Genomic DNA, 26,523 nt, shown 5'->3' with positions numbered 1-26,523 from the left:
AAGTCATCCTTTGCTATGTAGCTATAGTAAGTAGATAGTTGAATGTACAAACAGACAGGTATAGGTATCAATTCTTGCGTATGCATGTTTACAATGGTAAATTAGTATGCAAGGGGAGAAACTATTCTGTAAAATAATGATTGTGTTACTCATACCAGACACTGATAACATGAGGGAAGTTTGAAACAATAGTTTTTTTTTCCACCAACTTTTTGGTTAAAAGTCATTTTCAATAGTCTGAAAAGTTTCAATAGTCAATGAATTGCCTTATGTTTCTCCTTTATTCAGCATATGCCATTGTAATCATCCTTTTTTTTGGTCAGGACACAGTCACGAGAACTAAGAAACCAGTGCTGGTACAGTCTTATTAAGTAAAGATGATATTATTCTGATTTCATGATTCCATGTCCCACTGTCTTTTCTCTGGCCCATGCTGAATTTGGTGACTGGGTCTATTTAGTCTCCTTGATTGGGTTTTATGTAGAATGTGCATCACTTTACACCATCAACTGGGACTGGGGAGATGGCTTTGGAGGAGGAACATCATAGAGACATAGTATTATTCTTATCAAATACATCAAGATATATACTTAAACACATGGGTGACCAGAAGGACGTTAACCATGATCAACTAACTATTTTGAACATTTCCCAGGATTTATTACTGAAAAGTTTCACAATTCTTCCTTATCCTGCTCTTTAGATATACACCAAGGTCAGTATACTTAAGAGAAAGGAGCTGAGTTCCATATCCTTGAGTGAAGAGCTCCTGTATAAAATATTTCGAATTCTTCTGTATGGGATATAGTTCTTTAATAAGAGGATATGGCTTGTCTTTGAGGAGCAAAATAGTCCTTTAAATACCTTACAGATAACATGAAATGAAAGATGAATACATTTGAGTACATCACCTTTTTTGTATCCCAGTCTTGTTTGAAACTTGTTGCAGTTCTCCTGCCTCAGACACTTGATTGCTCAGATTGAAATCCCATACCAACACACAGCATATTACTATATTAGTTTAAATCCTAAAAACCTTTGACTTTATACAAAGTTAAGAGACAATCAATAGGCTAAGAGAACTCATTTTGATGTGTGCAGCCAACAGAGAATTTGCATACAAAATAATTAAAATTCCCAAAATATGAAAAGGTAACACCAACTTTTCTACCTTAGAAATTTATGTTGCAATTACACCGTAATATCTAATATTAATGCAATTACACGATCAGTTTGGAAGGACAACAATATCAGGTATGGAATTAGATGGAAAAATGTTTCTCCACTTAGTAATTACAGTAATATGAGTATTATGAACTTTGGAAAAATATTGGGCAATAGACTAATGGATTTGGATACTCCATAGAACATTCTCAAAAGATGTGCTTCTGAAATGTTTCTGTGCATAGGGATCACCTGAAGAGCTTGTTAAAATGCAGATGTTGATTCACTGATCTAGAAGCACCTTCATTTTCACTAAGCTCCCAGCTGTTGCTAAAGCTGTTAGCACATTCATATGCTTACATTTGAGAAACAGGCTCTAGCACAGAGATAACTAAAGGTGCCAGTTTGACTCCTGCCTGCTTTTGTAAATGAAGTTTTTTGGTGTGTGTGTGTGTGTGTGTGTGTGTGTGTGTGTGTGTGTGTGTGTGTGTGTATTCTGTATCCTTTTGTCTGTAGCTGCTTCCAGGACACACTGGCAGTATTTGGTAGGTACAAAAGGGACTATAAATATCTATATTCTAAAATATTTTCTATCTGGCCCTTTACAAGAGACTTGCTAACTACTGTTCCAAATTCTTGCTCCCATAGGTATATAGACTTTTGTCATAAAGATTATTGAAACTGTTTTGAATAATAGAAAAAATAAGAACAATTAGTAGTTGATAGAACTGGAAAATAATTTGTAACATTAACACAATGAATGTCATCCACTAAAAATCAATAAATAAAGGACTGGGGATATAGCTCAGTGTTAGAGTTCTTACATACCATGTAAATGGCCCTTGGTTCCATCCCTGGCATCATAGGAAAATAAAACAACAACAGCAAAAACAACAAAAACTAAACTAAATAAAATTAATAGATGAAAGCAAATGTATCAATATCAGAAAGTATCTGTTTTCTAGATTTGATCAGGTAGGCCTGTAAGCCCAGTTAGTATTTGAGGGGAGGGTAAATAAGGATTAGGACTGCAGCTCAAGTTACCTTTATGTTATAGAGGTAGAATGCCCAAAAGAAAGCAGCCAAAGGGAGAAAAGAATATACTCTAATGTACAGTTTCAGAGCACTAGAGCCCACCAATATGGCAAAGGCACAGCAACAGTTAGTTAAGCATGGTGGCAGGAACAGGCATCTGGCTCATTATATGCTCGTACATTTGTCCATACACAGGAAGGAGAGAGAGAGAGAGAGAGAGAGAGAGAGAGAGAGAGAGAGAGAGAGAGAGAGAGGAAGCAGAATGGGACTATGTAACAAAAGCCTGTTCCTATAATACACTTTCTCCAACAAGGCTCTACCTCCTAAAAGTTCCTTAAATTTCTTAAAGAGTGCCACCAGCTGGGGAAAAATAGTCAAATGTACAAGTCTGTGGGGACATTTCTTATGTCCCCATATGCAAACTACCATATTTTTCAGTTTAGAGTAGAAAGTTTGAGGCCAGGTAGATTATATGAAACCTTGTCTCAGAAAACAAAGATCAATCTTATTTTAGATTTGAAAGACTAGGCAAGATAATACTGTAATCTGGGTGTGGGTATGTACATCAGTAAGTATGCCTCTGTCAATCATTTATTTCAAAACAGTGGTTAGCTCTTGTCTGAGGAAATAAGGTATTGGATGCACACTGGTGAATTATTGATCATGGTTATAATAAGCCATCTTCAAAAAAGCTGAAAAGAAGATACCAAAAAATGCTAGGTAGGCACTAGGCACAAAGTGTTGATATCCTCTATACTTTACTGACAGTTTAAACTTGGAAAAGAATCCAAAGAGTCAATAAACAAAAAAGGCATAATTAATGTAAAAGATATTTTGAAGTGATGGAAAGAAATGTAGACTATCAATACCTAGGTTTTCTTTTTTCTCAATTGATCAAAAAAGAGATGCCCAATGACCTCGTATTACAGCAAATTTTAAGAAGAGTAAGATGTTTTATGATATTGCTCTAGAAAGTATGGAGTTCTTTTGGTTCAGAAAGGTGACTTTATTCATGTCATGGGATGGAAAGGATTTTGCTTTCTGGAAGGCTAATAGTTCACTCATCTAAGCCAAGATCAGCCTATTATTGGGATAGTTTGAGTAATATCAAGGTGCTATCCCCCAGAATGACTTTCACCTTTTGTATGAGGCTCTTCTAGCACTCTTTAGGAATGAGCCAAAAGCTCCAAGATTTTTCCAGGACTCATGCTTCTATCAGAAAATTTCAGTGTTCTGTGCACTTTTATCCAGACTCGGTTGCCTTCTCATTTGACTTCTATGAGTATGATTAAATGAGGTGATGCATTGAGCCTCAGACCCTTTCTACTGAGCCAGTTCCATACAGCTGGAACTAGATAGTCCATACTTTGCCAGCAGTATTGGGGCTGCTTTACAGGAAAGGGCATCCTTTATTGAAGACAGGGACTATGTTCAATATTCATCCATGAAGCATATGGCAGTGATATTACAGGTGCAATTACACTTCTACATCCTATAGAAGCATTTTTAAACATTTTTAATGATATTGTCTGTACTGTAGGAAATATAACAGCTGCATTTAAAATTCCAAGGACTGTTTCTCACATACCTTATCTTCACCAGGCAATATGGATGACACAGTTGCTACATTACCTTCTAGAAGTGGTATTTCAGGTGGCCACCAATGTATTTTCTTTTGTTTAAGATTACAATTATTTAATGGATGTGTGTGTGTGTGTGTGTGTGTGTGTGTGTGTGTGTGTGTGTATGCATGTGTTGTTTTGCCAGGATACATATACAAGTGTAAGAGGCCAACTTGTGTGAGTTGTCGTTCTCCTTCCACTATATGACTTCCCAGGATTAAACTCAGGTCCTTGAGCTTGGATGCACTTTTATCTGCTTAGGCACCTTGCCAGCCAAAATATATTTTCTCATTGAGAACCTCATTTCTCAACACTGTCCCCTTCTATGCATATAGCTTTGTTTCTGAGATGTCTTATATCTTTGAGATGGCAGGCTTGATCTTCTGCTATATATTTCTAGGACTTCCTTTGTAACTGTCAACCGCGACCAGTGAGAGGGTTAGTTTTATATTAACAGGATACTCAGTGACTGCTGAATGTCATTAACCTCCGTGGTGTTTTCTAATATACAGGCATAGCAAGATTGCTAAGTACCAGACTCAGGTAGGAAAACTGCTAATTCACATAACTAAGTGAAAGAGGAGAGGAACCCACAAAGTGGAGGGTCATGGTAAGCCACACAGCTCATCTACAGAATATGGATACAATTCGCCTCAGGTGATGACTACTGTGTAGAAATGTTGGTTCAGTTTTGCCAGAACTCTTGGGTTTTTAAAAGAAGCTATAGGTAGGAATATTTTGAGTGTGGAATCTTCTGAATTTTTGATGTTGGAAACTAAATAAAACTTCAAGAAGTTTAAAGAAATTCATATGTTTACAGTAGGAGTAGGAGGAGAGGAAGATATTGAGAGTCAAGATAAGAGAACAAGAGACAGAGTAGGCAAGTACAGGTCCAGGGGTATGGGCTAGGCTTGTTATCTTAAATTACAGAATCAAAGATGAGTTTTAAATGATCTAGTCTGAAGCCAGAAAAGCTAGATTTTTAGACTTGACAACTCAAGCCAACACTTCTGGATCTCTATTGAATTTGATTAGAAGAAAGATCTTAGCTTCCAAAGAGCGATTTCCTCATCAAAGTAAAGGTCCAGTACAACACAGTCATAACCCATGATCCCAAGGACATTCTCCCCATGAATTTGGAGGAGAGAACACCCAGGCCAAAAACATGAATTAATATATTTACCTAGGAAGGGACTTTTCTCAACATGGTAAACTTTCCTGCCACCCTGTTCAGTGTATAGTGTACAGTGGCTAGGCCAGGACACTGGGCCAATCCCTGCCCTATGTACTATGCTAGGCTTTTCCCACCCTTGTGATCATGGCTGTTCTGAAATTTTCACTGCTTGCCACACTCCTTAATGCCTCCTCCTCATAAGTTATTTTTCATCCTTCTTAGCCTGAACTCCAGGAGATTATACCAAGTGCAGTTAATGTCTAGATGGAGTTTGGGATTTTATACTGGAAGGTCCCAATCCAAACAATATGTTCTTGCCAGAATGAGGTGGGGAGGATCCAGGGAAAAGCAGGTCTGTGATGTGCCCAGTGAGAGGAGTGGTATGGGATGGGACTATGTGGCTCTCTAGCTATAAGAGCCATTTGTGAGGAAAGCAAGCCCAGCCATATATCTATTGCTGGAGGGGGCAGGTTCCTCTTCCCTGGAGAATGTCCTAGCTGCCCCCGTCTTGGCTTTTTCCCTATGCCTCTTCCTAAGAATTGGTTTTCACTAAGGGGCCTTATTTCCAAGTATATCATTTCAAGTATTTTGGAGTTAGAAAGATCTATATTCAAATTCAAACTGCTACAAGACAACAGAAGGTTTTGGATATATTGTTGAGTTAATGCAATACATGTTTGAGAATGGTGCAGGATAATCTATTAACCTTACACAATGGCTGGCATAATAATGAATCTCTGGATTCCATGGTATGTCTACTGATAGGGGCTTTGCTTTAGGCTCTTTCTTTATTCCTAGGTCTGCTGGAATCGTGGTTCAATAACAGTTTACTCCCTCTCACCATTGGAGAAAGATGGGGAGACTCTCACAAGGATGGCATGATGACAGGGATAGGCTAGCCCTCCTTCCAGAATTACCTTGACCTCTGTGTCACTATTAATAAAGCTACCCATGCCCTTAACACCAGAGCCCTATGCATTTCAATTCATTCTTGTGATGTAATAACTCCAACATGACAAATACATTTAAAGATAGAGGACAGGAAAGTTATGCAGTCATACCTAAAATAAGCACTTTATGAGTAGGCTAGGTAACAAAAGGGAACAGAAGGAGAAGCCCATGTGATTCCAAAGTTAGATGAAGTAAGTGTAGGCAGGAGACACAGGAAGATGCTCATCACTAGAGATGCTAGAGAGCTGCTGGCTGCTAGTTAGTTTGAAGGGTGGAAACCTCAGACAGGAAGAGATGCTTGGGGTTTATACAGCTGTTGGGAAACAGGAGTTTGAAATCTCAGACTTTCTTTTGCATCACACATCCATGGGGACTGAGCTTTCTCTGCTGCTGAGAATATCAAGGACTTGGCTCTGCATAGTTATTCTGTTCTTGGTTCATTGGAGGGTAGGTTTCAAGACCCCTCACTCAATCCTCTGGGTGTTCCACATCCCTTTCCTCCTAGCTGCATCCCTTAACTCCCTTCCTTTTCCTGGAGCAATCCTAGCAGTTCTGGCTTGCTTCTCAGACTTAGAGAATCCCTGATGTCTAGGCTCTGTTCTGAATTACAGAGTTTGCAAGTTCCTTCATGCTGGATGACTGTGGGAGAGCTGCTGCTGAGAGATAGTTTTTGTTTTGTTTTGTTTTGTTTTGTTCTTGTTTGTTGTTTGTTTTTTTTTTTTTTTTTTTTTTTGTATTTTGCTTAGCCACCTGTGGGCAAGGCCTCTTAAGAAATGTGTTTGCCTCTCTTTAGCCTCCTCTCTGCCCACCTAGCCTTTCCCACATCTCCTGTGGTCCAGGTCTTTTCCAACCTCCTCTGAACAGATGTCTTCTCTTCATCTTCTGAGGTTGTTATGAGGAGTAGGGGGAGGGGGATGCAGGGGTTTGGAGTGGTGCCTCTTCTGCTATCAAGCTTCAGCTTTTAGAATCTTGGAAAGACTCCACCCGGGAAAGAGTTCCAGAGAAAACAAACCTTGGATACCGGCTCATATGGGAAAACGTCTGTGTTTGCAGAGGCAGCTTTAAGGAACATTGGCAGAGACTGAGGCAGGTTTGGCCTTGGTCTGTAATGGATCTGACATGGAGCCTTCCTGGGCCCATGGATGTTGTATGGTCTCTAGAGGAGAGATCTCTCTTAGAAACTGTAATGCTATCACCTTCATGCGGTAGCCTTAGAGTCTCCACCGAAAGTGTATAGGTTTTTGCCTTCATTGTGGCAGGAAGGATTTGAAGGAGTGAGCCACTCCCTCTATCTTTCCATCACTCCTGATCATATCACTTCCCTCTTGGACATTTCTTCTGTGCGATAAGAAGTCAGAAAGGGCATCTTGGGTCCAGCAGAATCATATCCCATGTCATCAAACTCTTTCCCTCCCCAACTCAGGAATGGCACCCAGGATAGTAACAGTGGGAATAATTTGGGGGTGTTAAAACTATTAAATAAAATGAGTTTTGATCAAACAGTTTAGAAAAATGATTGGGCAGAATTCATGGTGATGGCATTTTTTTTTTCCTGATTCCAACTTGATCAGTTTAATAAGTGTGTGATGCTCAGGAAAATGATTACATTTTATACATCAGACGAATCAGGCAAAGCAGTGTGGATACAGGCGCTGGGAGCACTTGATTTCTGTTTCTGGCATTGTGCATTTAATACGATTTCCCCAAGGGTTTGGACTTGGGGTTTAATACTGACCATTAATCCCCGGTATCTGCCTCTTCTGCCAGGGGTCTTTTCAAACATAGACAATCATGGGATATTAAACTTGAAGGACAATAGAGATCATCTAGTCCCATCAACTCACTATATATATGAGGAACCTGAGGTCCAGAGTGGGGATGTGTCTTACCCAAGGTCACATGGTGAGTTACTTCCTTTGACATCCTTGTATGAAGTAAAGCCCCTTCCCCTACCAGTTTTGATTCTTAAGACCCAAAGAACCATAAGCCCCTCAGAGGACTAGGCTATAGCTGGGTATCCAAGTTTGGATTAGTACCCAAGTCCCTTGGGTGAGAAGAATCATTTTAAGAGGAGGAAGCTTCCTTAGGTTAAAGTGAGAAATGTAGGGAAACAAGAGAAGGACCATGGCCTGGAGAGAAGCAGTGGCATCATAAACCTTCTCAGAAGGCTTCCCAGATATCTGGAATCCCTGTCCTGCCCCATCACATGCCAGAGATGCCCTGGTTGGGGTTCAGCACAGAACCATGGAATCACAGCCCATGGAAAACTGAACTTCCCCTTAACATGATTTCATGAACAAGGGAGATACTCTCTATTTTCATAAACTGATCTCACTCCTTGCAGACAGAGGTAACAATTCAACCAAAATGACTCTTCCCTACTTTGATCATACTATGTTCTAAGTAGGGGGAGCAAGAAAATCTTAGTACAATTAGATTCTGTTTTAGTCTCTCCCCATCATGTTTGCCCAATACTCAGGGGCTCATTGTGAGCCCTCCATTCCTAATACAGCTTTCTTAGAAAGCTGGGTTTTATCTGTTTACCTGCTCCCATCCCCCATTTTTGAATAGGTATTTTTACAATCTGGGATTGATTGAGCCATCTTTTTCAGGATTTTGATTAGGAATCAAAATGTCTCTGGACATCCTACTCAGTCCCTAGACATGTGGCCCGAAAGGAACCAGGCTGTCATGGTAGTTCACTTTTCTAGAGGCGGCTCATGACCTTGTGCCCAACTATATCCCTCACCCCTCTGTGATGGCTCTTGCCCCTGTAAGACATGGAATTATTGGAAGGTTGAGATTTTAGTCATCATTTTCTAAGCAGTTCACAGCTCTGGGAATATAAAGTGAGAGGCTAATGAGCAAGTGTATGTAGGCTTGTGAGTATAGTACCCTTACCTCCTTGTCTAGTTGAGAGTGGTAAGAAATTTAGTTCTTAGAATTAGACCCCTAAGGACATTGAGTTCTGATAAAGCAGAGCCTTCTTCACCAACTCCTCTGGCAATACAAGTGTACATGCATACCCCATTCTCCCCCATCCAGGAGCTCATTGTCAGGGCTTCTTCTACTTAGAAACAAGCTCATAGACCAAGACTCCCTTAGATGAGTCTGCTGTACCTCTTCCATGACAGTTCCAGGCCAAAATCCCCATGAAATGCTTGCTCACTTCCCTCTCTCGGTTCAGTGAAGACCCTAGCAAAATGGAGTGTTTCCCATTTCTCTGAGCACACTTGTTTTAAGTTATCCCTACCCCCTATCCTTCCCTTCTGCTGGCTGGAATTTTGTCTATTCCCAGTATATACCTGTATCTATAGCTCTAGATTTTCCCCCTTTCAAGCTCCCTCTCTGTTTCCCCTCTTAGTTTTGATCTTCTTTGGGGGTTTTGGTTTTTACTTTATTTTGCTTTTTTCTGTTTTTCTGTTTTTTTTCTTTTTGTTTTTTTATAGGTTTCAGAGAAATTATGTTGAATCCAATAAGCCTTTCCGGACATTCCAAGCCTCTTAACCATGGCATCTATGTTGAGGATGTCAATGTTTATTTCAGCAAAGGACGTCATGGCTTTTAAAAAAAAAACTCCTTTTAAGCCTCCTTGTTCTGATGTCACCTTGGTAGGATGGGCCCTCTGAGAGGTTGGAAGCGCTAGGCATTGCTCTTTTTGGATCCAGGGATGCTAAGTAGAAACTGCATGAGCCACCAGTGCTCCCACACCCTTTACCACCACTGAGATGGGTGTGTCTCCCATCGACCACTGGCAGGTTGCCCCTCCCTCCTGTCATCACTGTGCTCCTTTTCCTCCGGCCTCCGAGGCAACTACTGCTAACGTCTTTAGAGCCAATAAAGAGAATCCAAACCCAAGCACCAGGAGCTACCTTTAAAACACACTAGCCATTCTCTTGACCCAACCATCACAAGAAAGCCTGAAGTCCAGCCGTGTTCCAGTCTCACTTTCCTGCTTGGAAGCATGGGGTCTCCATGCTGTCCTCTCAGTGATCTTGTCACCCTGCAACCTCCAGTGGGGAAGAGTCACAGAGAGCTCTTAAGCAGAGGTGGAGACGGCGCGGTAAGAGGAAGGGGAGCCAGGCTCAAGTGTTGGCAACAGATTAGGTCTCAGAGGGAAGAATGGAAGACAGTCATTTTGTTGGTTTATTTTTATCTTTATTTTTTGTGTATGTGTGTGTGTGGAGAAATATCATACTTTTTTGTGGACACACTTGCCCCCTCCTTCTTCTCTCTGGAATGGCTCATAGTGAGTTCAATGTTAGCAAGTCCTTTGGAAAGAGTTTTTGCTGGCTCCACCTGGGTACCTAGAGCTACAGTTCCGACAAGCATTGGCTACAGAAGGTCTTGCCTGTGAATTGGCCATCCTACTAGGACCACAAGGGATCAAGGGAATCAGGGACCAAGACCCTTCCTCCTAGCCCGTGATCTCGGGATTGGCTCTCCTCCCCTACATTCACTTTCTCTTGACTCTGAGAACCTTTGGAACCCAGTGGAATCATCATGTCAAGGTCAAGATGAACTGAAGGGGAAGAGAAGTAAAAACCTGGCCTCCTCCAGTTCCTCTCATGGCACCGATGGGCGTGTCATCCTGGTCTCTGGTCGATATGTGTGTTCACTTTGCTTGCTTCCACTCATGTCTTACTCCACAGCCATCCTCTCCCAAAGAAGGGTTGTTCCCCTGTTTTCAACTTGGCCCTCTGGGGAGAGGGAAGGGGTTGATAGTTCTTTACCTAATAGGAAAGGAACATTTGCAGAGTATGAAAGCTCAGCCTGGTTGGTTGAGGTCTGGCTAAGTGAATTCTGGCTTGGCCCAACTCTCCCCAGTTCCATGGAGGTCCCTGTTTTGGGAAAGTATAGTGGGCATTGCCAGTTCAGTTCTTAAAACAACATGGTGGTTACTTAACAACCAGCATGTTCTGATGTAGTATTGCACAGCAGTGAAAGACAGAGTATATGCTTTTGGCAAATTGAGCAAATCTACCTGCGTGCTAAAGATACTACTCAAGGGTTATACTCCTTAGTGCCTGTAGATGGTGGATCATCATGCCAGGTTCCTATCCTGATGCTCTAGATACCTCCGTGGGGTACAGAAGCATGCAGCTTTCTAAGTTTTTTCCCAGGACCTAGAGTGACATCCACAGTGTCACTTTAGGCACAGGGTTCCTCAAGGGCCCACAGCCCCTTCTAGCACCATTCACCCTACTCCCCATGGTTCTAGGTCAGACTCTTCCCCATCACACCCAGATGATCCCTCAGGTTCAGATCTCCTCTTGAGTGTGGCTTTAAGGAGTAAGCTTGAGGATGATGTTTTTAATTGTTGTAAATCATGACCTCATTTCCAGCCTCCTGGGCTCCATCCATCCATTGCAGCATCTTTTATTCTAGCATTTCTTCACTTTGTGCTATGACAATGGGGCATTGTGTTTCCACAGAGACTTATAGGAGTGTTCAGTGTATAGTTTCTTAATAAACACTTTATTTTCTAATGAAATGACTGCATCAGACCTCTTATTTGGAAGTTTTACAAAGAATATTAAGATGTAGCAATTCCAGGTTCCCCAAATTTGTTTCCATTTTGATATAACTTTTCAGCAGAAGTTTCTAGCACACTTCTACTAGAAACAGGGTTTCACAATATTTCCTATCAGTTGGATTCATGGAGACCCCTCCAGGTTCTTCAGATTCCTACAATGGAGTATTTCTTCATCTTATTAGGTACCTAGAGATGTTTAATGTTTATCATTAGAGTGTGACAGACAGGAGCAAGATTCAAACTCAATTCCTTTAGTTACTACTAGAGCTACTGATATTCTTGGTACCTGGGGAGTTTTCTGCTATTTGAGAAGCTAAGACTTGTAGAAGTTTTATTTTCAGAGCTGATGTACAAAGGGATCTGGGAGTTGGAGTGAGGAGCCTTTCTCTTTGATGTATCAGCAAGCCTGTGGGGTTCTCCCTCTGGCAGAGGACCTTTCTATCTTTCCTTAGAAAAAGATTATTCTCTGAAATTATAGACCAATCTCTCTACACATACATATATACAGACATATGCACATGCATACCCACAGTCACCTTGGTTTGGCTGTCTTGGCAGAGTTCACATGGGCTTACAAAATGTGGAGGACACTCCCTGGATTCTACTGAAAGTCAAAAGTTGACTTGAGAGGGCTTATCTCTCTGACCAAGCTTGGATTCTGGCATCACCACAAGTATAAAAGCCAAAATGCCTTCTGTACTTTATATTTGTTTTCTTTGGGGGGGGGGAGGAAGGGAATGAAAGCAAGAGATCAATGGTTGGAGAAAGGATAGACGGTAGATATGGCCTCTTCTCTGGGCCTCACTGGGCCTTGTTGGAACTCCATCATATAGGAAGTAAAAGAGAAAGGAACCAAGGTAGGTAGGAGGTGTGACAGTGTTGCTCAAATGAGATTCTTGCCTTTCTGTATAACATCACTCACATTATTTTCTGCACACGTCTGATTGAATACTTTCTACCCTAACTGCAAGTCTGTGTCCCTAAGAGTGGCCTGGTATAGAGGCTGCACTAACTTCCCACTTTTGAACATCCTTTGAGATTCCAAGATATCAGGGTTGGAGCAGAGATGTCTGGTATTGAGGACTATCCTTAAGACCAAGGAAAAGGTCATGGATTCAAGAGAGAACTTTGGTTTTTCATATGAAAAATATTTATGTTCTGTGTTATCCCATGCACAGAGCCTGCCAGTGCATAGCATGAATAGGTGGGAATAACCCCTGAGAAGATGGGAAGCAGCAGGGGTTAGTTAGCATGAAGAGCCCTTTTTATGTAGCAGAATGCAAAAAGAAAGCATAAGGCTGTGGGGTTGTTCAAAGGTTCAGGGGCAAGAAAATAAAGGAGTCTTTGTGTGATGGCTTCTATTTTACTAGTGAGATATGAGACAAGGCTGTGTGCCATGTGTGAGACGATCTGGTAAGAGTTGAGAAGATATACAATGGCATTGGAAGACACTAACATGAATGCCAGGGAAATGTAGGAAGATTGCCAGGCAAAAGAAAGACCTGGTTGAGTTTGGAAAAGAATGTCTCATGTCGAGGCCTGTCATTCCCGTGGTTTCCTGCTATGTATTAATGTGCCATGAGATTCTCCCCATTAGGCCTTAGGGGCAGACAGAACTGGCACAGGGCACTCCCAGAGAAGAGCTCAGTCCACAAAGGCTGCCAGATTGGAGGGCTAAGGAGCATCACTAATCAGACCTGCAATTTCCTCATCTTGGTTCAGAGCTCACTGATAGATGTTCATGGTGACTTTCTTAGACTTACACATGTGGTTTGATCTTAAGAGATTTTGTTGTAGAACATTATGCCTGACTAACCCATGAGCCCAGCATGCTTGTCAGGTACTTCCTGGTCTTTATTCTGGAGTGGTATTTGAGAGGTGCCACTTGTGTGTATTGGAGACTGTGAAACTCAACCATATGCTTACTCTACTGGGTATCTTTAGGTGACACAGCATATAGAGGCTGTGAATGAGGCAGTGTTGTGTGGCCAGTTCATGGAGTTCATGGAACTGAGGTCTAAATACCTCAAATTAGGTTCACAATGGAGCACTCATAATCATTACTCTGTTTATTATAGGAAACACCAACTCAGAGTGAGACCTTTCTATCCAATGGAAAATGAGGCTCAGACAAAGTTAGTAACCACCCTGGGTTTCCACAGCAATGGCACTACAGGGTATGCCTGTGCTCTGGGTATTCTTGATCATTTGTGTAGTCCCACAAAGCAGCCTTTTTTCTGCTCCTGGAGGCTTTACTCTGATAGCTTCCTACCCTCTACCTTAAGATATGGCCATTCATGCTCTATTCCCTGCTTCCTTATGGAATTGTCTTTGAGGTCTCCTGGTGTGTTGAATCTCTGCCATATAATTCTCTCCAAGCAGAGAACAGGCACTAAATAGCTTCAAATTAGAAGCTAAGAAGCTGGCCTCTGAGCTTCTCAGGCTCTCCTCTCTCTCGTGGGAATTTTATATTGTAGCCAAGATCGCAACACTTGCATCCTCACCTCCCCCTCTCCATAGGTGTGACAGCAGCAGCAGCAGCAGCAGCAGCAGCAGAATACTAGGCTGTGACACTTCTCTAATTCTAGTTTGGCCCAGTTTCTTCAGGCTGAAACCAGAATAGAGAAAAGATCAAGAGTCTCTAGTACAATCATAAGATGGTTTGTGATGGCTTGGTTCACCAGAGCAAACAAAAGAGTGGGCAGATCAATGCAGGAGGAATTCCTTGTTGTAGCTTTTTGAGTTAAGACAGTCATGGATTGGGCAGAATGGAGCCTTCCTTCTTGCTGACTCCTGCACCAAAGCCAGAACTGCACACAGGTTGTTTAACACGACTCTGATGCAAAATGCAAAATGCCAGTGGCAGAAAGACAAAGAAATAGGATAGTGAAGAGTAGGCTTGGTTCCTCCGAGAATTCTCTGAAAGACAAGGATGAAACTCTTCTGCTTGACAGTGGAGGGAGAGAGGCTGACTGGAAACTGCTGGACCTGAATTGCATCTGCAGGGTCCGGTGCTAGCCTTGGCTCTACTCCTCTCCTCTGCCTGTTCTACCTACCCACTCCACTCCTGCTCTTTAACGCTGGTTGATGTGGGTGAATCTACTTTGCAGTCTCGGGTTTCCTTGGAAAGGTCTGGTTCTGCGTTCTGCCTCTAGAAATCCTGTAGTTACCGCCCCCTCTACTTCCCACTTCCCAAGAGAATCTCAGCCTAGATCTGACAATGTATTTTCAGAGCTAAATCAGATTCCTCCTTCAACCCTACTTGAACTCACAAGTGACTTGAAGTAGAGGTGTTAGCCAGGGGGTTGGTTCCAAAATTACAACAGGATTCAGAAGCCTGTAGGATTTGGGCCCTGTTTCTTTGTACACAACGATTGAAACATCTGCAGAGTAACCTGGCCTCATTTTTTAATTAAAGGATGACTTAGCCAGGAAAGATATTTCTACATGCCCTGTAAAAGATCTGTGACCCCTTTGCCTTGTGAAGCCTTTTTGTAGAACAGCTCCCCATAACATAAAACACCTTTGAGTGTGCTTGCAGGAGCTCAGTCTTCCTTGCCCACTCTCTTCTCCTTAAAGGTGGATTTGAATTTTTAGAGCCTTGTTTAAAGTTTCTGCATGTTCCAGCCTTTAAGAGGAGGTCTGGGAATAAGGAGGAGACTCAGGATTAAGCCATAAATGGGTCAGGCTTGGTTTCTGTGACAAACAAAAGTGAGATGTTCAGGGTGAACTCTGTGGAGCATAGGTCCTGCCAGATCATCAAGGATGCTGATGACTGACTCCTGTGTGGAAAGCCTCCATCCCAGGCCCAGTGGGCACTTGAGACACTTTGGAGTGAAGATGAAAGTCAGAATTACAGACTCACAGAATGCAACCAGAGCTGCAGAGAAAGTCATTGATGACAGCTCTGGCGGGACTTCCAGGCCTGCATACTAGGAGACACAGGGATTATTACACATGATCAGGGACACCCCTGGGCTTTGCACAATCCCAGTGTTAATTCATGACCCTATGCAAATCATAGTCTTTCAAAGCCTTTTCAATGGAAATAAGTATAGCTTTGATGAGGGTAAGTGGATAAAGATGGGGTGTATGGCAGAGTAAAAAAATATGGACCCTGAATATTCTGATTCCAAACCACTGAACTCTTACTTTACTCATCAACTAAAGAAAACGTTAAATGACACCTGTTCAGGGGGTTTAGAGGAGGAGTGGTCAGGACCCTCATTCAGCCATGAACAGGGGTTAAGAGGCAAAGAGTGAGACTGTCCACAGGTATACATTTTAGAACTGTGCCTGTCTGCCAGGACTGGCTTCAAGAGCATCATAGCAGCTCAGAAAACATCAGCAAGCCAGACTTTGGTAAGTAACACTGGAGAAAGCCTTGGTGGAGGCCCACAAGGCCAGCTTGCCTTTACAGATTTCTTTCCTTCTGCTTCTGCCACCTTTATGCTGTCTGGAATCATGACAGCCAAATGAGGCTTGGTTCTGCTGTTGAGAACTTCATTGGAGCAGGTAGTCTATTTTTCTAAAAAAAATATACTTTCTTCCCTCTCTTGACTCGTGAAGTCCATTTGCCAGTGAGAAGGGCAAGGACCTAAGCTGGCAATGGTAAAGTGACTTAAATGCTGTCAGTTGGTGGCCTGGCAAACTTTCTATTACCAACTTCTGAAGAGCCACCAGCTTTCTTACTATGAGCACATGCTAGCTTTGCTGTGTTTGTGTCCTTATGATATGTGTGGTGTGTCTCACTTTGCAAGGCTTGCAATAGTATTTGGTGAAAACTCATGAATCCTGGTCTCCTTCTCATATGGACTTCTCAGGGAAAGAGAAGGGGATGACTGGAGACAAGAACCATATGTACCCTTGTGGGAAATATGACTTGCTCTCAGACACTCACGTACTCAAAGTACCCTTGAGTCTTATAGTACTAGGCTCTAGCCTCTGCAGCAGGAGGGTTTTAAGCCTGCAGCAGCTCTCGCTGTCTTTCATGGAGGAGCAATCTTCAAGGTATGTCCTCCTGATCAAGAAAAGAGCACATCTGTGACCTGAAGTCTGTGTCCCGTAGGTCAACTAATAATCCCAGGGAGCTGGAAAATCCTAGAACACAGGCTAGATGCTAACTGAATCAATCACTGTGCGCACATCAGTATCATCACCTTCCTGCCAATAAGGTAGAAGGAAAAAATCTGCAAGCAACTCTTTGGGAGTGTTATTCTTTGAAAGATCAGTCTGGCTAAAATGGTACAGCCAGAGCCCGTGAAACTCTCTGGATGTCCCTACCAGGGTGCCATAGTTTTGCTCTCAAGTTCTTCACTTGAGAGGACGTTGACTCGGAATTGACCAGGGAGACCTGGAGTCTGGGCTTTCTAGTCAGTGGACACTATGGGAGGTGCCATCAGTACAGATCATATTTTGGAATTTCATGACTGGGAGACTTTAAATTTTCAGTCTGTGCCTAAATGATCCAAAGAAGGCTTCAATCTTTATGGTTGTTGATTTGGTGATTCTTGTGACCCTAACAGACATTTGTGGGTTAATACCCATGATGTCAAATGGACAACTTGTTTAAGAAGAAGACCACAGTGGCTACCATAATCATTTTATTGGGTCAGCCGCTTCACCAACTGTTATTCCACATGGACAGTTCAGTTTTCTAGGCAAGGCTTCAGCTGCCGCAATATGGTTCTTCCTTAATTTGGAATTTCCCAACTTGCAGAAAAATCATTTTCTCATTTCAGTTACTAGATAAATAATGTGAAGATCACGTGCTTCTCATTTCTGGCCCCAGCAGCACTCCCTCTAAGTCTTAAGATGCTAAAGATTCATCAGATAGCTTTAGAGAGCATCAGACGGCTTATCCCCAGCTCTTACAGGTTCATGGTTTACATTAGGATATTGAAGGCTCTGAGAACCCCTGCTGTAAATAAACCTTGTTATTCTGCAAGTTTTCCAACATAATTGAACACAGAGCATTTTTTTCTTTAACATCTATTAGTACATTCCACATACATACTTCAGGAAACACTGGTTATTGTGTGGTTAGAAGCTTTTAAAAGAGAACTAAGCAGGATGCTTCATCAGTGAACTGTTGATGTCAAAGATATCAAGAAAGGACCATACCTCACATCTCTACCCAACAGGAGGCCCGGTCCTCCATATGGTAAGTCCCTTCACAAAGGAGCTCAAGACTTCTTCTCTAACACGGGCCACTCCCACAGACTGATGTCACCTAGTGGTGGCACACAGAAATGAAGATGGGAATCCCAGTCTCAGCATTGCCATTAAGCAAGTGATGTGGGGTAAGTAACTTAATTTTCCTAGCTCTGTATTTGTTTCAGTGTCTGACAAAAGGCCTGACTGACACCCATGTAAAATAACCTATTCAACAGACACTCTGAAAGCCATGTCCCAATGAGCCACTGCTGACTCTTGGCAGGGAACATCTTTTGGCTCTTGGGGATTCTCTGGTGAATGTCCTGGCCCACGGCATGGGAAGAGTATGAGAAACAGAGAAGCTGTTTTTCTAAGTAGGGATCAGCCAGTTTCTCTGGGTGAGGAAGGAAGCCAGTGTTTGGGGTTTAACAGACCCTTCCTGTCACCTTTGGACAGGGCCAAGCGGGAGTTTTCAGCAAGATTTTCCAACTTTGATTTCAAGAAGGCAGCTCTGCCTAACAAATAGTCTGAAATGTCAAAGAATAAATGTTAAAGCTCAAGAGGTCTCTCTCCAGGGAGTTGCCTGGGCTGGTGAGGGAGGGAGGGAGGAGGGAGAGAAGGACACAGAAGAATCCTCCACATAAAGATTCCAACTTGGTTTTGTGATATTTAAGAGAAAAGGAAACTGAATTATTTATAACATGGAGGATGGAAGCAGGCTATAGAGGAATGACAGGACTGGGGATGGGAGTTTACATTTCAGTATTTGGCTGGTAACACTTCTTTTTGTCCTTGACATGCTATTGGCCATTTCTTGTGTTGTCTACTGTCATTACTCTGTAGAAAACCAAGATCATCTGATACAGGGGATGGAGGAGGCAGTTTCTGGAAACAACTATTGTGAAAAGCATGGGTGTCATTCCCTCCAAGGGTCTGAAGTAGATGGTTGGATAGCCTTTCCCTGTCTCTCAGCTTCCAGCCTGTGCTTCACAAGGCAGAGATTCAGAGGAGCCCTGTTTATGTGTGAATGGGAACTACCTTGGTCTTGGCCTGGACACCAGTTGTCAACGTACATAATAAGGAAGGTGAATTTTACCTTTCAATTGTTTCATCTGAAAGATGATGGAGACAGTTCTCCTATGCTCCTTCTGGGAATATCAAGGATGCCACGTGTTCAGAATATCTTTGCACTTTGTGACAGGGACAGGGCCATTGTATGAGGTGAGAAAAAAAGAGAAGAAAATTTAAAAGGAGAAACCAAAAGCGACATAAGGATTGGCAGTCAAACTGGACTGAATGGGGTATCTTGTTTGTTTTGGTCAATGATGCAAAAGAAGCCTCTTGGTGATAATTATACATTATGGTTCTATAGCATGGGTAATGTAATCCATCAAAATTTCAGTTAAAGTAAAAATGGCAAGATTCAGGAGCTTGCTCTTCCCTTTTCACAACTGACATGAATGTGTTCTTTGTCACTTTCCTAATAATACTTTCTGTGTGCTCCTGACATTCAGAGATAGAAACACAGCCAAATTTTGGACACTTTGGGGCTGGTGAAGCAGAGCTACTCCAAGTGTAAATCAGATCATGAGTGAACCTCTAAACACAAACCAGGAGCACTGTGTTTAGGGTACTTGGGTTTCATTGAAAATAGCAAATACTTGCACTTTTTTTTCCTTAGATTTATTTTTATCCACCTTGATGAACCTAGAGAATCTTTTTTTTAGTTGAAATATCACAATGACACTCCTGTTAAGAAACTCTGAGATCCACTTCTGCATTCAGTAGCTTACTGTAGTCTCCAGAAAGGTCTTTCAAACAGTTTTCATCCAGTCCCTTCTTTCTACCACATAGAAGTTTTAGCTCAGCACCTATTGACTTAGGGCCTTTTATACTCTTAAAAATTATTGAGGTCATATCTGAAATTAGAACAAAAAATGTACACACCCAAGAGCATACACAAAGCTCTTAGAGCGATGATGTCACCACTAAGTAACGTAGGAATGTATAAGGATTTCACTTGTTACAGAGCAAACTGAGGAGGGTCTGTCAGCTTATAAAATCCCATTGATAAGAGCAGAGACCGTGAATGGTTGGAGGTGAAGAGAGAGAAGCCATTGGATATTATAGTTTTTGCTACAAATCATGTTTGGATTTGTTTAAGGAATATGCAAACTAGCAGTGTTCTAACCAGCCCCTATACAAGTAAGTGTAAGAATGCTAACATCTTCCTAATTTTCTAACCTGGGTGGTTTTATCAGAGAGGGTGGACTATACCATAGGTTAAGTCTATGTGGCATCCAATCATGGTTTGTGGTGGGTGACAGTGTTCATACCTTCTATGATACATCATTTGTATACTGGAGATGAGAACTACTTTGACACAGTTATGATAAACTCTTTGTTACTAATATTTCACAGCCTCACTAGGGGAATAGAATCTCTAGGAATGACTTTTGGAGTTCAGTGATACAGTACTTGCATGGCATGTGCAATGGACTGGGTTCTGTCCCCAACAGCAGAGTTTAAAAATCAACATTTTGGAGGACCCCAAATGGATACTGGGTCACTAATTCATTCTTTAACCATATGGTGGCATCTTCTCAGAGGTGTATACTCTGTTGCTAAGTCAAAAAGTTTCACTTTTCCCTGCCTTCAAGAGCCTTACAGTCTACTGTAGTGACTTTCAACTGGTGAATGATTTTATCCCTCAGAGAAATAGAGACATGTTTGGTTGTTATAACTAAGAATGGGTGGTATGCTCCAGCCTCCACTGCACAAAGAATTAGCCAGCCCATAACATTAACAGTGCCAAGATTGGCAAGTTTCAGTTTCATGAGAATGTAGAGCAGTATTCCTTAGTCTTGGACAAGAGAGACTTCTGTAGTTCTTGAGACCCTCTCTAGCTGCCAGTGTTCAAGATTCATGGGAAGTGACCACCTACAATCTACTCCCTTCATTGATAGTGTTTTAGCTCCCTCACCTTCCTCACCAAAGTTCTTGATATGCTTCCAGGATCCTAGCATACCCTTCACTAAGGTATTCTAAGAGTGTGCTATATTTTAAACGGGCACACTAGGGTTGGCCGAGGGACCACTAGTTGTGGGTAATGGTTTGTGAAGGTGTTGTAAGGGAACTTACAGATTTAGATTGAATGTGTAAATGTATTCATATGAGGCCTGTTTTGATGCAGGCTGGAGATGGGGTCTTTGAGAAGAGAAAAAATTGAGGGGTCAAATCTTTAGTCTCATATGTCTCATAACACCAAGAAGCCAGAATCCTTTGGGTTTGACTTTAGATTACATTGAAGATATGTTTAACAGGGGTATATCTTACTTAACAGCACGTTAGCCTGATTTATACCTTCCTAATCTTTGGACATCTGAGATATTTGCTTCTAACTAATAAAGGGTGGATCCTGTGTGAATAGATGGCTAGTTAGGAAACAATATGATGAAACTGTGAGATCTAAGCACAGAGGGACAAACACCTACCTCTCTAATGACATTTTAAAATGAGTTTTAATTACATGTATGTATTATTTTTTTGTGTGCATGTATACGCACATCATGCTTCTCTCTCTCTCTCTCTCTGTGTGTGTGTGTGTGTGTGTGTGTGAGTGTGTGTATGTGTGTGTATGTGTGTGTGTATGTATGTATGTAAGACAATTTGTGTGTGGGCCCTGGAAAGAAAGCTCGTATCATTAGACTCGGTAGAAAGTGCCTGTACTCCCCGGGATACCTCACTGGCCTCTAATGCTATTCTTAAAAATGCTTAATCATGACATCTATTTGCAGCTGTATAAGTGGAAACGGTAGTTCACAGACTCCTACAATCAAATGATCAGTTAAGATTTAAATGTCCCATCATTTCAAGAGCTGCTGGTCTCCTCAAGCTTTGGGAGGCCTGACCCTATTGCCACGCAGCTAAGCACCATAGTCCTTTGCTAACCCCAGACTGTCTGAGCTGGACTTTGTGCCATGTCCACACCCTGGCAATGCTCATCCAGAGTCATGCCCTTGTCAGGTTGCTATGGAGACTGATCTCAAGGTCTTCACAACTGATTGGTATTTTGGGGGAGCTCCATAATTATCAGTATGCTGTAACCAACATTGTAGGGGTTGGGGGGTCCCTCCACTATTGCTTCCATTTGTGGACTGTTGTGAGAAAAATCTATCTGTAACAGAGAGGTAAAGACACTGGGAAAATTGAATGGGAAAGATTTTTTCTACTCTTAATAACAGTGTGCTTTTTTTTCCTGATTACAAAAGTAATTTATATTCACAGTAGAAAATTCAGTGAAATACAGAAAAGCATACAAACACATAAATTATCTACCATCTCATCACCCGGAGACAACACTGCTAACATTTTAGCTTTCTGCCTTCTAATCTTTTTTATGTACTTATTTAATTATTTAACAGGATAACATCATTCTATGAGAACATGCACACACATTTGTTTTTTATTTTTTTCTTTCATAAGATTGCTTGCATGTGCGGTGTCATTTATCTTTTGCAATATTAAAAATTTGTGTATAGGTAATGTATTTACCAGATGGTTCAAAAAATACGCCTTACAAAGACTTGTGCATGAATGTTCACAGCATCATATTTTTAATCAGCAAGAAGAAGAAAAACCCAATGTCTGTGAACTAGTAATTGATCAACAAAATATGGTATATTTCTATTGTGGAATACCACTAACAAATGAAGACGAGGAAGTACTGATGCAGCTGCAATAAATGAACCTCAAGAAAGGCCAGGTAAAAGAAGGAAGGTCTGTATCAAATGTAAGGCATACTCAAAGCTATAGAGACAGACATTAGTTTAGTGATCAGGTCATCAAGACCTGGGCGGAGACAGAGATGAAGTGTAAATGGACCAACATATCTCACTAGAATGATAAAATGCTGTATGACTGGATTATACTGATGATTATTCCATTAAGGAGATTTGCAAAAAGTCATTTACTTGTACATTAAAATGGATCAACTTTATGGTATGTACATAATGCCTCAATAGAGTTCATATAATGTACACATAAAATAGTTTATATATGAACTTAATAAAGTTTATATATGATATATAATATATAAAGCTTATATAAAGTATTTATAAACTTTGTTAAGATACTGCATTTGCCTTTACTCTTTTGTAGTATTTTTATGAATAAACTACAGGCACTGTCCCTCTTATATATGTCCCTCACCTGCAGGTCCTTTCCCTGGTACCGTCAGTCCCAACTAATGTTCTTCTGTGGCCCTGAGAATTAAAAATAAGCAACTTAAATATGAAGAAATATGAATACATGTTCTTAATTTTTCTCATATTTAGCACAAAGGAGGCTATATCACACACTACTGTCTACTTTTTAGTACACCCCTCCTCTTAATTTATTGAAACTTTTGCACTTCTTTATTTTATTTTTTAGGTAAGTTCTTACTCTGCAGCTCAGGCTGCTCTCAAACTCCTGATCCTTTCGTCTCTTCCTCAGATTCCTGGGTCCTAGGATTACACATGTGTGTCAAGACTCTCTCCTTACTCCCTCATGTTTATAACGTGTATTTAATCAATCATCTTGTGGTATAAGACTTTACTTAACTACCCTGTTGTCTTTGGCCTTGTAAACAAGTACGATAGTTTTTAATTCTAAATAAATATGATTATATCTAAGTACTCTAGTCATTTGTGGAGCCAAATGACACCCCAAAATTCATTTGTATATCTATTTTATATACCTAGCCCGTATATTGACTGTGAGTATAGTAATGAATTCCACAAGAGCATGGGGTTTTCCTACAGTCTCAGTAAATAGCAATTTCTTCTCCCCATTTCCATTCCCCATTTCTTTCTTTCTTCTTTCTTGGGTCTTTCTATGTAGACCAAGCTGACCTTAAATTCCTGATCCTTCTGCCTGAGCCTCCTAAATGCTGGAATTAAAAGTCTGTGCCAACATGCCTACTTCAGTACATGCCTGGATAATGTCCCATTTATTACATTAGCCCCTTATGTTTGGAAAACTGGGTTATTTTGTTTAAATGTTCAATTCTCTGGGTAACTGGTGCTTGGATGCTTTTGGCAGCAAATCAGGGTAGGGGGTGGGGGTGGCTTGGTAGTAGCTCCTCCAGAGATGACTAATGTCAGTACATGGCTGCATTACACCTATTACAGTCAGCTCTGATTGTTTATAGTCCTCCAGGTAGGCAGGTATCCAGTGAACCCACTTATTTTTGTTTGTGATGTCAATACTTAGAAGTGGGCTGGCACATGCTGTATAGTTTTTTCACCACTAAGCTACATTGCCAGCTGAGGTTTACTTTCTTCTTTTGGCACAGTATTTCACTAAGTGACCTGGGCTGATCTTGAAATTGGGCTATTTCTGCCTCTGTTTTCCAAACATCTGAGCTCACAAGCCTGTATCAGGAAAACTGGCTTTTTCTCTTCATGACCACTTAGCTACCTTTAAACAGAAAGCTGCCTTAGGGGGAAAAAAAAACCTCCTTCTGAAACCTGGGGGCTTTGGGACCTAGAAGGTATCATTAGTGAATGCAGATGACATTGTCCTTTCTTTGGTCACTTTAATGTGTTATCAACAATCATATAATGTGAATGATATTGTCCTCTGGTATCTCTAAGGACCAGAGTCTGACCACATTTTAAGGCCGAGAGTTCTGAGTTACACCATCCAGAAATGTTAATGGGATCTGAGTGAAGTCTCTAATCTCATGTGCTGTGCTGATGGCTAACTAAGTATGATGCTTTGACTTTCTCAAACTCAGAATGATGTCAGGAGTCAGTCCTCTTGAATCCTGATCTGGCCTGGCCTGACCTTTAAGCAGTCAGCCTCCTGGGAGCATGCTGGATGGAGTATGACAGTAGAGATTGAAACAGGCTATAAAACGTGCAGACAGATCCAGAGCTCAGTGTTTCCAGCCAACCCATTGATCTGAACTGGAGGCAGAGGACGGTCTAAGCTGGAAAGATGACAACTGGATGCAGAGCATTCAGAATAATAACAGGAGATCTCTTTTAGGTCAAGAGATCAATCATGAGATTATCTGAAAGCTTTTGAGGCCAAGTGATGGCCACGTTTTTTCTCCCTAGCAGCTCTGTGGTGACAACAGCCCTGGGCTATGTTTCTAATGTGCTATCTCCTTATCCTAACAAGGTTCCATGTCTCTCTGGGGGTGGGTATGGAGGAAACAGAAGGTGACCAGGAGAAATGTAGACTCCTTTCTTCTGATTCTTGGACCCTTGACAACTGGAGGTGCAGTCCTGGGAAGAGGAGAAGCCCCTCAACACCAACGCAGGTGATACAGGAAAAGCCTAACCAGGTTAGGATACAGGCAAGCATAAGGAAGTGAATTAAGGATCAAGATCTGATAGCAACAGAGCAAATTAAAAAAAAAGCTGAACTTAGGAGGAGTATTGAAATCAACATGTGCGATTGGGTTTGTGTCTCCCCTACAGCCCCAGAAAGCTGTTCGTTGGTCATCATTAAATGTGGATGCCAAAATTGGCACATGCATTTCAAGATCCCTGGGTGCTGACCTTTCCTATTTGCCAGATTGAGAGGAACAGTAGAAACCAGCTTTGGAAAGCCACTTGGCATATGAAACCTGCCATATAAGACTCTATAACTTCCTCTTCCGTGTCAGGGAGCAAATTTAGAAGAGCGCTCGGAACACATTTTTCTCCCCTCTTTACCAAAGAAGCCATTCTAGGGGGAGAAGCAAGCTATAGCTGTGGATGGCCAGTCTGCAAAAAATGTCATGTGCCATCATGAGCACATCTCTGTTCATTCAGTGGCTAATCTATTTGGCCATGACCTAGGTTCATGAAACAAGAGCCCTCAGGACATAGGATATACAAAAATCTGTCACTGTAGCCACTGCAGACTCACCTTGCATCCTGCTAACTTCACTTTGTCTTCTCCATCCTCACTTTCTGCCATAGCTGGTCAGACAGTTTCCAAATCTGCTTATGCTGCAGTGCCCATCACAGTGGGTGCTCAACAAGTAGTTGTTAATTTTTAGATTATCAATAGACATTATTTACTTCTTTCCTTTTAAAGCTATCTTGGGAAGGGTTGTCTCCTGATTTCTTAACATTTGACCTACATGATTCATAAACTATGTATGAGGGGTACACATTATTTTTTAATAACACATTCTATGATTTACAGAGTAACATTGCTAAGTATAGGCTATGGACTGGGTAATGAAGAGGGTTCAAACCTCCATCCTGTTTCATAGGGAGATGGTCATTAAGACAAAGAAACACATTATGTTGCAGTGGGTACCTGTGGGGTCTAGGTTTCTTGGAATTTTATAATCTTTGTAATAAGTCTATCTCTCAAGATAAACATCTCTAGCCATGCACATGTTGCTAATGGTAGGTTATATATTGCTAATATTAGGAATAGCTAAGTGTGTGATACACACCTATAATCTCAGCACTCATGGGGCAGAGGTAGTTTGTCACAATTTTGAGGCTATCTGGGCTATAGAATTAATTCCAGGTTATATAGGGCTATATAGTGAGACCCCATCTAATCCCCAAAAGAAGTTTTTGTGTTTAGTGACACGTGGACAACCATATCAATGGAATGAATCCATGAAAATGTGTGTTAAGGGATGAGGAATGAATGGGGACTGAAGAAAATCAGGTAGAACACTGGACTATGGACCATCCATCCATTCATCTGGAGGTAAACAGGAGCATGGGGTGATTTCTGACTGGGCCAATTGGACCCAATGCTTTTATCCTACAGGTGAGAAGCTAGTGTGAAAGAAGAAACTATGTTCTGAAGACATGTGAGTGCTAGATTGGCAGCAAACTGGAAACCATGGAGACAGGTTTAGAAAACATTTTAACCTTGGG

At 41.5% G+C, this 26,523-nt stretch overlaps 1 protein-coding gene across 6 annotated transcripts in view; it reads left to right on the top strand.

Annotated features, from left to right (window-relative positions):
* Nucleotides 1–26,523, top strand: part of Ntrk3 (neurotrophic receptor tyrosine kinase 3) — a 383,383-nt gene that overhangs the window by 257,665 nt on the left and 99,195 nt on the right. Inside the window, exons 13-14 of one of the 6 annotated variants that reach the window (XM_034522630.2) lie at nucleotides 7,714–7,848; nucleotides 9,396–11,440. The exons of 4 other annotated variants lie outside the window; for them this stretch is intronic. In XM_034522630.2, coding sequence (XP_034378521.1) covers nucleotides 7,714–7,848; nucleotides 9,396–9,514 — 254 coding nt within the window. In that variant the 3' untranslated portion in view covers nucleotides 9,515–11,440. Of the gene's footprint in view, nucleotides 1–7,713; nucleotides 7,849–9,395; nucleotides 11,441–26,523 lie in introns of those variants that run through there. One more of the 6 variants, XM_076936101.1, reaches the window with a different exon arrangement.

The sequence above is a fragment of the Arvicanthis niloticus genome, chromosome 1 (assembly GCF_011762505.2).
Source record: "Arvicanthis niloticus isolate mArvNil1 chromosome 1, mArvNil1.pat.X, whole genome shotgun sequence".
NCBI lineage: Eukaryota > Metazoa > Chordata > Mammalia > Rodentia > Muridae > Arvicanthis > Arvicanthis niloticus.
The sequence above is the reverse complement of the archived record's forward strand: the minus strand, read 5'-3'. Positions and strand labels throughout refer to the sequence as shown.